This window comes from Akebia trifoliata, chromosome 6 (assembly GCF_017979445.1).
Source record: "Akebia trifoliata isolate Shusen 1 chromosome 6, ASM1797944v1, whole genome shotgun sequence".
NCBI lineage: Eukaryota > Viridiplantae > Streptophyta > Magnoliopsida > Ranunculales > Lardizabalaceae > Akebia > Akebia trifoliata.
In genome coordinates this window covers 2,600,080-2,614,430 of record NC_141380.1, presented here as the reverse complement: position 1 = coordinate 2,614,430, position 14,351 = coordinate 2,600,080, and the positions used below count along the sequence as shown (strand labels likewise).

Genomic DNA, 14,351 nt, shown 5'->3' with positions numbered 1-14,351 from the left:
GTTATTGCTTCTTCTTCTTGAATTGTTGAATACTTTAATTTATTTATAGAACTCACTTCTACACATTTTAAAAAAAATAACGTTGTAATTATATTATAATTTTATTATGCCTTGCTTCACTCAGATGTGCTTCTCGTCTTGCGCCTTTTTCCCTTAGCTACATTTTTTTTAATTTAATTATAATTTAATTTTTTTTAAATGCCAATTGAAGCCTTCCAAAACAGGTGATTTTTCTTCTACAATTCTCCAAATTAATGTGCTACAATCCATTTTCTAGAAATCATATTTACAAAATTTTGGATGCGAAGTGGAAAATTTGGAAAACTAAGGACAAATTATTAAAATGAGAATAAATTTGGATTAAATCGTGGATTGAAAGAGTGACATGAAATGATCACATGTTTTTCAAAAAATCAACGATTTATTTACATGCTAGAGAATATAAATCTAAAAAAAGATGGGAAACTTTTAAGTGCCCCAGTCCTTAATCTACTAGAGAACCATGAATCCTGAGTTCTTGTCTTGTCACAATTCCAAACTCATATAGGTTTTAACTCATCATCTACTTCTCCAAAAATCATTATCTTATTCTTGAGGCTTGAAGTTGAAGTAGATAGAATTTTAAGGTCAAAGATGAGGGTAAAATCAGTTAATCAAAAACTTGCTGGTTTTGAAAAGAAAACTTAATGGTGTTTAGCTTGAGGTTGAAGATGTAGGCATTTAGATAAGGGTCGTGATTGGTAGACACATGGAAAGGGAACTCATATGTTCACTCGCAATCTTGATCGTGTACATGTGAAATCCAAGGGTTAGAATAAAAAGAGTATTCCAAAAAGATGAATTTTGTTAGTGGTATGTAGAATTGTGGTGTAGCACCCCCATTGAGAGTCTCGCTGCCTGATCTGCAGGCAGGGATAGCCCCCTATTATGGGGCTCAAGGGTGGAGCCTTTGACCCAATTTTTTTGAAATTGCAAAATGGCAATTGTGTAATATTTTCTTAAGGATTTTCTATTTTTGGATAGATAAGATGTAATTTAACTACTCCCAATTTTATAAATAGAGATCTCTAGGATTGTAAAACTTAAGAGAAAATAATGATTGTTCTTGATCTGATCCGTGGATGTAGGCACACTACTAAACCACGTAAATCCTTATATTTTGTGTGATTCTGTCCTCTTTGTTGCTTCGTTTTTTTTCTACATATAGTACAAATCTCGACCCTTAAGATAATTTTGTAGAATAGCAAGTAAGGGGTTATCTCATTGGTTTGAAAGCATGGATATCTCAAATACTCACCAAATTTTAAAGTTTCAAATAATGCAAATTAGTTTAGGGATAAGAGTATATACACAATTGAATTAACAAAACATATGGACCATAGACATAATTGAATGGGTTCTTGTAGGAGATATGGGAACTGGGAATGGTCATGTAGACAAACGAACCAGTTGCTTGGTTTCGTTCCTCGAATACACATGGCACAAGTTTATAGGTTGTTGGACCTAGAAGAACCACCAAAATTAATGATACAGCTTGACTTGATCTTCTCTGAATAATTGTTTGGTATGAGTTGCATTAATTAATAATCCCTTCTCACTAGTCCATAACTACATGAAAAAGAAAATCACAATCTCATGAAGAAATTTGAAAAAAAAAAAAAAAAAAAGATGAGAGAATCAATCAAAGAAAAAAGAAAAGAAACCTACTTTCAATTAACATTGTAACAAAACTCCTATAGAATTACCCCACCACCAAAGACACCCAATTATTCTTGTTCACCACAACACCATTACACTTAAGAAACTCTCCTAATTTTAGAGAAAATTAATCCTACTTTTAGCAAAACAAAGGACATCACTGAGAATCATCGGGATTGTTATTGGATTCAGATAAATGGCCTTGAGTTTTCCAACTGAAGAGGCTGTAGGCATGAACCAAAATGCTATGTCTATCCTTAAACTTTGTCCTGAACTTCCACATCCGACGATTTTCAATCTCGTAAACAAACAAGCCGGAATGGGAACCATAATCCCTATTCTTAAATAGTATTACTTCACCATCTCCGAAACTAATGACTGGAACAAGTTTGCATAGCTCAGGAATTGCATGGTGATATCCCACAAAATTTATAGAATTCGTAACGATACTACGTTGTTTTTCCCAAATTCCACTCTCAAAATCCTTCAAAACCCATAAGTCGATTTGGGTATTCTTAACATAGAACATTACTGACAAAAAACCATTCATCTCCATCAAAACATCTTCATATTTGAGGTTAGGATCACGGCTGTTCCGTTGTGGTAGTAAAGTTTTGCGCGCTTCATCGCTTACATCATAGAAACGATGAATTCACGCGAACCAACATACCAATGTAGAATCTTCCCATTAATCAAAATCGGATCACACGGATGAAAATTCAAGCCAACGGGCCTATCATAAACATCATTGAAAGGCCCGGAAACCTTTCTCCAATTATTATTAGAACCACCTAGATTTAGTATCTCAAATCCAACTTGTGCAGCATAGAAGTGCACCACTTTAAACAAATTGGCAATTGGATCGAAAGCGAGTGCACACCCACATCGGTAGTGAGGACAAAATGTAGGACGCATAGGGAGACTTACGATCTGCTTCGTTGTTTTGTTCAGAACACAAAGAATTCCACGTTGTTCTGGATTGTTTACAAGTAACAAACCATTACAACTAGGCATGATTCGACCCATGCAAATCATAGGTGTATCATAACGTATGGGCACATGGCGATGTCGAAAATTCAATCCATCTTCTAATTTGTTCATCTCCAATATATGTGATTTGAATGTAGATCGATACCTTAGTTCTTGTATGATCAAGTGGGGTTTAGAGTGAGTGAAATTTTGTTGGATGAATAAGGGTGTAGAGATCATGTTGAACCATGATTTACAAACGTACCTGATTTTGGATTGAAGCAATTCGGGTGGAACGAACTTGAGGATTTCGAAGATAATCCCTTCATCGAGATATGGGTTGGGCTTCTTCATCTTCATCTTCTTCTCTTGATCTTTTGTCTTCTAGTTCATCTTAACGATCTCTCTCTACCTCTTGTTCTGTCTCACGTTCTAATTCTATATTTTATTTAGGATTTTCTTTCCTTCTGAAGGTTGGACTCTTTAATTACAAACGTGGACGTTTTGAACTGTTGAAGAGATACATATATTATTCGATGGGAACACGTGTGGTGAACACGTGCTTGATCAACGGCCAGAAATTAGTTATTAAAAACTTGGGATCCATAAAACGGAACACGTTAAGGATCCATGGACCGTGGTTGGGTATTATTATTTCAGGTTATATCCATAACCCAATTTAAATAATTGGTAGGCCCATATTTTATAACGGTGACAGGCCCTCTTGACCTGAGTCTACTATAGAATACTTATTGAAATGGCCTAAATGTCCTATCCTTCAAACTTTAACTACATCCACTTGATTTTTCAAGAGATTATGATTCTTGAAGTAACACAGTCAGTTGTTCAACTTTAAGATATTTTCTCCTTCAATCTTCAAATTTCAAAAACAAAAAAAGATTTTTGGGAAATAAAAGATGAAAGATTTTTTTTAGTAGAAAACATAGACGAAGTTGAAGATAATGGTTACTAGTTTTGGGAGAAGATTGTCAGGAGTTTTTTTTTTTTTTTTCACTAGAGGTTGAAAATGAGGGCATTTAGATAATTGTACAAAAGTCTTAAAGAAAAAGACCAAGATCAAAGGGGTATGCCACCATTTTGAAAATGCATGGGTATCTCAAATATTCATCAGAACATGGGGAGAGATTGAAGATAAGATTTTTGGGAGAAAAAAAAAAAAAATTAAAATCTAAGTCTTCTTCTGTTAATCTGACTACAGTCAAGGGGTATTTCACTAGTTTGAAAACACAAGAGGTATTTCAAATATTAACTAAAACCCAGAGGGGCATGGATAAATATTCAGAAAGTTTATAGGGATCATCTCCAAAAACTATATAATTTCTGATTTCTTAAAGTTTCTTCACATTCAATTGAGCTGTTCTTGTTTCCTTATATCACTTCTGTTCTATATCGATTTACAATATGGACAACAAAATTCTTTAAGCAATAAAAGAACAACATTTACTGACCACACTAAACACCTCTTTAACTGCATAGTAAGAACAAATTTCCTTCACCTTGGATGAACTTTATTCTAGCTGTTGCAAGCTCTCGACGTGATGATCTAACTTGCCATAAACAGAACTTGGAAGCTTGAAATTACGTTTTCCTAAGCACGGTCCTGTTAAAGCATCGATTTGGCTACTAATCACACTTGCGATACTGAATCCTTGGTTCTGCAACTCTGTTCTCCTCCTCGATAAATATTCCCAGCTCTCCATTCGCATTTCATCGTCTGATCTGCAAGACAACCGATATTAAATAATCCTAAAAAAATATCAAGAAATGATTCTATCTAGCAGAGGCTACAATGACAATAGATGAGATGCTTAGTTATTTTGTCGTGTCTCCAAGATAATCGGGAACCTAATAAGAATTTTAAAAAATAGAAGCCTGATTTTCTGTATGGAGGTAGTCATACTGGCAAAACAATAATCCATTAATTACGTACAAGAGCACAAAAAAGTATGGTTCAAGGAACAATGAGGTATATTCGAGAGAGGAAATATCCAATGAGGTGTTTCAGACTACCAAATAAATTATTTTGATTATTAAAATTTGAAAATGTGAGTAGAATTGTATCGGACTCATCTTGTTATCCTTATCCATTAAAAAAAATGCCCGATAAAAGGACACAACATGTACCTCATAATCAAAGAAGACCAGCCTCTGTAACCTGCAGAAATGAGACTCTCTATGGTGCTGTTTCGCTGCTTCTCAGGTTTCCTAGTGAGAAAAATCTGAGACCACCCACTAGCTTGGAGCTTCAAGTACAATTCTAGAATAAGTGTGCCTGCTGAATGCTTGCTCTTGGTCCCTTCAACCCAATTATTTCCATTGTATGGATTGAATCTATGTCAAAGAAAATAGGGAAAATGAGATTCTATTCTAGGCCTGGTTTTTAGAGCGAAATGATATAGCCATGACCTGATATTCAATTACGGAGCACACATGGTATTGATCCAAGCATGCAGTCACATGAGAAATATTCCACAAATAAGCTAAGTTATGATGATATAATGATAGCTTCGGTATATTTACCAGAGGAATATCCCTTACTAGCTTTTCAACTGTGTGTCACTAGTAAAGTTGAGTGCAACTTTAGTAATGGCACACATAGAGAGGGAGATCTATTAAACATTGACGGTAAGAAAAATACCGAAGCAACCATTTCGTTAACTTGGTTCTATTATCCAGATGGATGAACCGATGAAGTGATAGAGGAGGAAGTTGTCCATAGAATTTGAGCTGGATGAATAAAGTGTCAGTGTGCTTCTGGAGCAAAATATGACCGATGCATCCTAATCAAATTTGAATGAAATTTTATAAGATGGCAGCAAGACAGGCTATGTTTTATATAGCTGAATGTTGGACAGTATGAAACAATATGTTAAAATGTAGGACCATCCCTGATAGATGATAAACTAGGGGAAAGTTGATTGAGGTGGTTTGGTCATGTGCAATGGAGAATGATAACAGTTCCTGTTATTACTTATTAGAAAGAACGTGGTTCTGAAAAAGTGAAAGGCTGATAAAGGTAGTGAGAGTGGATATGAACACACTTGAATTAACAAAATACACGGCCTTAGAAAGAATTAGAGGAATGGTATTCGTTTGGTCAACCCCTTATTTTCAGGATAACAATAGCTAAAGAACAACAAATTCGTTCGGTCAACCCCTTGGAATCTTAATGCGTTCTCAGGTAGAAAAAGATACCTTCGGGTCCTTACCCCTTTTGCCATATGCTGGGTAACGTGGTGAGAAAGAAACCGAAGGGTCTTCAATGGGGAGGATATGGATTTTCAAGATTTGGTCTTGGAAGTTTTGGCCTTCTTGTTTTTTTTGGAGTAAATTGGACTCGGAATTTAAAGGGGTGTTTTTTGAGGAATTTATGTTTAGATGTTGTTATTTGTGCTCGGAGTAGCTTTGTAATCTTTTCTTGTATTACAGCTGGTTATCTCAACCGGCAGATTTCTTTGATTAATAAAATTTGTGCACTTATCAAAAAAAAAATTTGAAAAAACTCTGAAGAAATTTAATACTATGTACATAAGGAACAACGAAACAGTCATAAAAAACAATAAACATAACGATATCTTACAGTCTAGCCATAAGTGATGTGACCCACAATAATAACAAGTCTCAAACAAAACATCAACAAAAAGAAATCTCAGGCAGTGGAGAAAAATTACCGATTCTGAGACATACTGGTATGATGAGGATAAATTGACGTAAAAATATCATCCATGTCTATCAACACCACATCTAGACCATCATCTTTTGGTTTCAAATTACTGAAGTAGCTCTTTGCCACCCACATTGTCAAATTAAAATCTCTTAAATATTGAACTTCTCTGACATATTGAATATCACGAGCCCTGCAAGCTGCAGGAAGCTCATCTGCTAACAACCTGTTAAGCTCAGCATGCAAAGTAAAAATCCTGCAATACTCATACTCAAGATCACTTGTTTCTCGAAGCTGAATAAGTCCAGCACTCTTAGATTGACAGGATTGCAACATGACAGTCAAAGTAATCAGCATTGCTATAAATAGAATACCAACGGTTACCAGTGCTGCAATGAAGATTGTAACAGCAAAAGATGTCATATAGCAACCCGATTCCATCAGATAATGGCTCCCCATTTCTGAAATAGAAGAAAAAATGTCATCTAACTACAGCCAAAGATAAAACTAAATAGGAAAATTGAGGTACCTGTCAGATACATGAGACACATAAGTTAAAACATGGGACCCAACATCTTATGGGTCTTATGGAGGAATCAACACCAACAGATGATCTAAACCTTCCATACTATAGTACTTTCCCCAAAACTTCCAATATTTTCTTGAGATATTTACAAAAACATGATCAACTTTTGACGAATTTATGATTCCAGCTCACTGTTCATTTTAATTACCAAACGTGGACGCGCAACGAATTCGGCATGTTTAAAGTGACTATTTCGCAGGTTTAAAGTGACAATTTCGCTTTTAACCTGCGAAATAGTCACTTTAAAACATCAGAATTCGTTACCGGTTCACATTTTGGTAATTAAAATGAACAATGAGACAGAATCGTAAATTCGTCAAAAGTTGATCACGAAATAGTAATTTACCCTATTTTCTCTCAAAATTAACATAATAAAACATACAAAAATGATAATCTTATGGGCCATCGAATGGCAGGATCCAGTACCCTAACATGTTGTACATCTGTTGGTAACCCGTTATTAGACAGACATAACGATTACCAAAAAAAATATCTTACAAGTTCCTCGACGGTAAAATAAAGTAGGGTGAATTACCATTTCTTGAGCTGAATTTGAAGAATTTATGATTCCGGCTCCCTGTTCATTTTAATTACCAAAACGTGAATGGCAACAAATTCGGAGGTTCATGTTTTGGTAATTACAATGAACAGTGAGAAGGAACCGTAAATTCGTCAAAAGTTGATCACATTTTTGTATATCCCAATAAAGTAGCCAAATAATTCATAGTGACAAAAACATGAAAAAGTGAAGAATGTTTCACATACCAGAACCTCCTCTACTTGAAAGACTCTGGGTGGAGTTCCCACGCTCTACTCCGGTATCGGCAAAAGAAGACATGGGGGAGTCACCAAACAAGGAAATAATGGCTCAATCGGTCTTATTGGACAAAGATAACCTCCCAAGATTAATCCCTATTCAATCCTTTTTCACTAGATGGAAAGATTCTCAGTACTAGGAAATCAACTCATGCATAATGCAACGAAACGTACAAGAAGCTTCATTTTCAATGCTCACTAGATCATATCTCAGCATCTTTGCCTATTTCATTCACAAAGTTGAAATGTAATGAGAAATTTTCTGTTTCAATTCAAATGGAATTAAAAAAATTGAGCAATTTTAGCCATGGAAATGTTGTTGCCACCCCCAGTGAACCATCGTCCCAAGGTCCAGACATCGTGTCCTCGATATTCACAACACACAAATCTAAGGATAATGCAATGGTCTGGACCTCGTGGGGCCATTTCTGCCAGAGTAACACTAAAAAATTCATTTTTAACCATCTGATGATCAGACAAACAGTAGAAAACTAAGGTTTACAAATCATTAACACGAATCTCTCAAAAATAGCCTAAAATGCTACAGTTCCAGATTTCTCACTAGATTGGAACTCCAAATGAGCTTAATTTTCGTTAAACTTGAAACAAAACATGATAAGCTATGAAAATTTCCAGTAATAATTACTATTCCGTTCAACAATTACTAAATCTAATACCAAATCAACAGATCAGCCAGAAGAATAAATTTGAAAAAAAAAAAAATCCTAATCAATATTTTATACTTGAGATCGTAAATAAACAAGCTTAACATGGCAAAAACTAAAACTCAACCAAGATTGAAACTTTAATAATTTAATATCCTATTAGAAGAACAAAGTTCTATCAATCCATCAAAATCTATGGTTAAAAACAGAGGAAAATTGTACCTGAGAGCGAGATTGAAGAGGCAGTGATTGCTGAACCAGATCGAAGAAGCAATCGAATCAGAACACAGAAGCAAGAAAGATCGAAATTCGTCCATCTATAAATCAAATTACGTTTTTCAAACGAAATCCGTCCTCTCTCCCTCGCTCCGTGACGGGAGACCTCTAGAATTATTCGCTCAATCATGCGACGAGTTGTATATAGCTACGTGTACGATGGATGGAGCATTTTTTTTTTAGTATACATACATGTGTGATATCTCTAGGGAATATCATACAATCTCACCCGTTTGTTTGATGGAGAGCCACAAACGTCGTTTGAGATTGATATTCGAATAAATCTGACTGTATGGTAATCCAATGGTTCTAATGCTTGTAGTAGTTTAATATTATAGTCCGTCCACATTGCTTTGACTAATCTATAATTTCTCGTACCAGGCTCATGAGTCATGACCATTCATTGCATAGGTCACCCACCTGGACAATTATTGGAAGGGATATTTCGAAAGAGTCCTACTAACCTTACTAACGTAGTGAGTAAAAAAAAAGGTCTTACTAAACCTCATCCACCATAAAAAAATACCTCGAGATTTGTAAAGTAAGTCCTTGAGATTTGTAACAAATCTATGTGGAACAAATGTATGAACTCAATGAAAAGTCCCTAGGAGGCATATGGGCTGTCCCGGATCATACTAGACAGGTTTGTCGTGAGACTCCTGAGCCAAAACCCAAAGGTTAACAACAAGTAGATCTACGCCAGGGGAATTAGTAATGTGTCAGGAGAAATTAGTACAAGAAGCCGTGGATACACTTCTTGATAATGGGATCCGCGGACAACCAATGAGGGACGGTCATAATAAAGTTTACAAGTCGTTTTCGGATGTAATTGAAGGCAAAGAGGGAAGATTTCGTGAGACTCTGCTTGGTAAACGGGTCGATTATTCGGGGCGTTCCGTCATTGTTGTCGGCCCTTAAGCTGAGTACGTGGAACACTCAACTTATGTCATCGCATTTGTTCATGCCGTAGAAGCATCAAAGCATCCAGCACGACCGTGACAATTGGTATCCTAAGACCACATGAAGCCAATAATCATATTTTTGCCAAATCATGTATGACATTACTGAAATGTTTTCTTGGTCATGAGTGCTAAATATATTCGAATTATGTGTTTCGTGGGTCGCAAGTAAGGTAATTAGGGGCTGTTCGTTTGGAATATAAAAGCCAGCTCAATTTACTTTTTTAGCTTTTAAGTCAAAAAAACTCCATAAGCAATGATCGTTTGAGCTCTTTTAGCTCTAACGAAAATCAATAAAAGTTAAAAATCAGCTCTTATTCAGAGATGTTAGAGAGAGGCTTCTTTCATTTGCTTCTGTACAGAGCCGAACACCGAAAACGGCTATGGAATAATGACCAAAAAGCCCCTCATCTTTTTTTCTATTTCCAACGAAAAAATCGTAACCCTATTTCGTTATCTACTTCGAACGACTGTAAACACCTCCTCGTCACTCTCCACTCTCAATCTTGGCTCACACAAATCGATCTCTCAAGGGTAAACCCCTCCTTGTCACTCTCTACTCTCACTCTCGGCTTCCTTCTTCTTAGATCTCTCTTGACTCACACAAATCGATATCTCTCGACTCACACAAATCGATTGCTCAACACTCTCTACAGATCACGAATCTTGGGTTTCCTCATCTCTCACGAAGGTAAAATCTCCACTCTTTGCTCTCGATTTTGTTGCCTCAGTGTTATACCTTTCTCTCACCCTCTCCACTCCAAATCAAAACAAAAAACTATGGGATCTCCTGCAACTAATTTATGGGTCTTGTTGGGGTTGGGTTTGATAGAAAAAATGAACAACTTGCAACTTGTATCCCTACATTTTCACGAATTTTATTTTATTTAATGTTTTCTGTCAAAAACTTGAATTGATTTTGCTATTGGGATTGAATCTAAAAGCATGGAAATCTCTTTTGATTATATTGGATTTTCGTTGTGGGTGAGTTTATTTATATTGTTTGTAGCTTTGGATGACAAGTTTTCTGATTTCTATGGGATTTCTAGTTGTTTTTGTGTTTGTTTAAAATTGTAATTGGATAGGTGTGGAATGGGTAAAAAAAGCTGGAAATTGATGATTGTTATACGTTCAGGATTTGTGGTTGAGTTTCTTCATGATGTTTGAAGCTTTTGCTAATTTTCTGATTGAATTTGTTATTTTCTTCAATGATTCTGTTGAAAACTTGGATTGGATTGGTGTGGGATTGATAAAAAAGATAGGTTGTTCTACTATTTTTGGGTTGTTGAGTTCCTCGTTGAGATTTGAAGCTTGGTTTTAAGTTATGATTTTTGCTATTCTTCTCCAAGTATATTTTTGGACAATCTGGAACTTATGAGGAGGTAGGTGAACCAAATGCATTGAAAAGAAAATTCGTAGTGGTATGTGCAAAGCTTATGAACAAACTCCTTAAGAGTTTTAATACCAAATACCAACAAAGCAAAACAAGTTAATTCTGTGCACATGGGTTGTTCAATACTTATATAGAATTGGGTTCGGCCAAATAAGCTCCTAACACTTGCTAATAACTGTACTAGCTAAATTACATATATTTAGACATAATTCCTCACATGACAATATCACTTTTTAAAGTAAAAACTGTCATTGTCTCCTAACACTAGGTCTCGACCCTTCTTACAATTTTTATTTTATTTTTTGAAGTTGGGTTTGATTTTAATTGGGTTTAAACTCACCATTGTTGGAAAACATTTAAAACCATGCTTGGGTTATGCTCAAGGTAGAAATTGTACAATTGTTTCCTTTCCATCAAATTTAAAGTAAGGTGTAGGATAATGTGATTAATTTTATGGATCTACCACTTTGGGGATTCATCTCTTTCTTTTTATTATGAGGATGCAAGTTTACAATCTTAGCTAAGGTACAACTAAAAACCTTCCTATAGTGTAATTTTAGTGTTGATTCTACCTTTCTTTTTAGATTCTCTCTCTCTTTGTTGATTTTTGTGATTTCAGGGTAAGTTTAGCAATTTTAGCCACGTTTAAATTGCATTTTCCTTTATGCAAACAATACTCACCCAACCATGTGTTCAGATTTTTTTTTATTTTTTATTTAAACAGTCCTTTATGTAAACAATACTCACTTTTTGCAATTTTTTGAACTCAAAATACCAGTTTTTTAACTTTATATTGAAAGTACTAATAACCCTTCTTTTAACTTATATTCAAATTACATTTATACACCTCCTATCTTTATTATATAAAAGAGTAGGGTATTGATAAATGTGAAGGGTAAGAATGGTAAAAAGGTAGAAGAAAGGAAAACAACAATTTTTGTATGAAAAATGTAGAATTGTTCATTTTTTAGACCATTTGGTTAAAAAACTTATTTCTGAAAATAATAAATTACCATTTTCGAAATTAATTTGAATAATGCAATTTTTTGTTTAAACTCATCTCACATGCGGAATTTATATAGATAAATGCAAATTTATATAGTTATTTGCTTTATGAATTGATGGATTAGATTTCTTGACATTTTTAAAGATAAATTTTTGATTTGTTACGATTTATTGATTATTCCTTATCTATTATTTTTTTAAATGAATATTTAAATTGCAGATGCCTAGACAAAAAGTAACAGAACCAAAAGAAACAGAGTCAAAAATTGATTCCGCAAGATGGACACCCTATCTTCATAAGATTTGTGTTGATATCTGCGTGGAATTAGTTAAGAAGGGAAAAAGACCCGGTACTTCATTGAATGTATCGGGATACTCATCTTTAATGAAACAATTCCAAACAGACGAGACTCAATTACACTAAGAAGCAACATAAGAATCACTGGGATAAAAGTAAAGCTATGTGGACTAGATGGATTAAGCTAAAAGCATGTAGTGGTGTGGGCTACGATGCTGCTAACAATAAGGTATTAGCGAGCGATGACTGGTGGAACTCTTGGTTGAAGGTAATTTCCGATTAAATTATCAAATAGAAATATCACGTTTACCTATTCAAACCTATTAAAGAAATTTATTACATTTATATATGTATTTAGTGTAATTATATATTTATTAAAGTATTTTGATAATTTTTTATGCATTCTAAGTGCATTATCAACATTAGGGGTATTTTGATTATTTTATCAGAATCCAGTAATAAAAAGCTATCAAACGAATATGCTTTTCTAGTTTCTGTGCTTATGTAACGAACAAGCTTCTGCTAGATATGACTTTTCAGACTCCGGATTTCTGCTTTTTCTAGAAACCAGTTTCTGGAGCTAAAGCTGGTTTCTGTAAAAAACAGACCCTTAGTAATCAAAGTAAAAGTAGATTCAACAAGATTTGAATTCGTGTAATGATTTTATAACTCAACCTGACGATGACTCAAAAACTCATAAAACATGTGCAGTTGTGTATTCTGAAGGGAAAAAAATCAATGATTCTTGCACTTGCCTTGTCAGTGAGTTACCTTGTAAGGTTGCGTTACAAAATCAGCACTCTTTCGGTTGAGGCATAACACCCCTCAGGCCTTCACAAATGTCTATCAAAATTTTCCATTAACTCATTACCATATAAGAATATTGATTAGATGCCAATCAAAAAAAGAATATTGATTGTATTACATGATTCTTTTATTTTGTAAAACCACATCTCAACCTTTGGTCATCCCACCAACTTGTATCGAATACATTTTTGAATCATGATTTACTGGCTTGAAAATTTTCACTCGGTCCGTACGCAGCTGATGTTGCAAGGGCACAGAACCATAGATCTTTCTCTTTGGGATACACAAGGAAAACGATTAGCAGTTATGTGCCCTTGCCACATCAGCCAAGTGCAAGCTGAGTGAAAATTTTTGAGTCAGAAAATCATTAAGGGTACATTTTTTTAAAGCAAGAGGTTTAGTGACTAGTAATTAGTAGGTGAACAGATTTTGAACCTTGCCAGGTGGTGTATCAACAGAGTGATGCCAAGAAAATAAGTTGCATCAAGGCCGAGAGAATCCATTACTGATAGATCATGACTTCCTTGTCTGCTTTTGAGTTATTTCTTTTATGGAAGATCTTTTTACCGGATCAGACTACATGGATGTCACCCAGCGTGCCAAACATTTGTGGGTTAGCAGCTAGAAAGTGTACCTGACATTCGGATTTGCATTAGGGTTTCAAATCCAAAAGGAGTTCAGAAATTTACACCTAAGAAATAAAATGGTGAGGCTCTAACATCACCAATGAAATTTACAATTGTTGCGAGTAATGTCCAACCTGTTCGGGTTACCTCCCAACCAAGAAAAGTATCTAAAATTGCCCCACCTTTTCCTACTTTGAGTTCCACAGCAAGTGATTCTACATCGAGTCAGCCTATTGATGTGAACTATCGTTCCATTGCTCTTCAGAGAGTAAAATAAGTAGAGATGAACTTGGCAGACACATTAAACTCCGGTGATGTACAAACTAGCTGCAAAAACAATGTCGCGTTTGATTGCATTGGAAGCCGTTTCCATTTTTTTGTAGAGAGCTGAGTTACCCATGATTGCTGCAGCATTCTTGAATTCACGGCACGTCTCATCCAATCGGACAATGGTCCTCACAATCATACCTTCAGGAACGTCTGTGAGCTCACAAATATCCGCAAAGGGTGTACCCTGCCATGGAAAAAAAAATGAAAATGTCGAGTTGGTAAAAAAAATAAGCAACGG

General features: G+C 35.1%; 2 protein-coding genes across 4 annotated transcripts in view; both read right to left on the bottom strand.

Moving 5' to 3' along the window:
- Nucleotides 1–3,989: 3,989 nt before the first annotated feature.
- On the bottom strand, nt 3,990–7,844 carry LOC147399568 (HAD superfamily, subfamily IIIB acid phosphatase). Of its 2 annotated transcripts, none has more exons than XM_086444979.1 (4): nt 7,704–7,844; nt 6,360–6,813; nt 4,813–5,019; nt 3,990–4,407 (listed from the first exon to the last, which is right to left on the bottom strand). In XM_086444979.1, the coding sequence occupies exons 1-4, from the start codon at nt 7,774–7,776 to the stop codon at nt 4,197–4,199; spliced, it is 945 nt and encodes a 314-aa protein (XP_086301105.1). In that variant the 5' UTR covers nt 7,777–7,844; the 3' UTR covers nt 3,990–4,196. The 2 variants fall into 2 exon arrangements, with proteins under 2 accessions (XP_086301105.1, XP_086301106.1); XM_086444980.1 differs by having other exon boundaries at nt 4,259–4,402.
- Nucleotides 6,788–14,351, bottom strand: part of LOC147399567 (DExH-box ATP-dependent RNA helicase DExH11-like) — a 26,128-nt gene continuing 18,564 nt past the window's right edge. The window contains exons 23-26 of one of the 2 annotated variants that reach the window (XR_015179087.1): nt 13,918–14,297; nt 8,642–13,791; nt 7,704–7,977; nt 6,788–7,164 (exon numbers count right to left, since the gene is read on the bottom strand). Coding sequence is in view for 1 of the 2 variants with exons in the window: in XM_086444978.1 (XP_086301104.1) it covers nt 14,085–14,297 (213 nt within the window). In the remaining variant the exon portion in view is untranslated. Of the gene's footprint in view, nt 7,165–7,703; nt 7,978–8,641; nt 14,298–14,351 lie in introns of those variants that run through there. The other variant, XM_086444978.1, reaches the window with a different exon arrangement.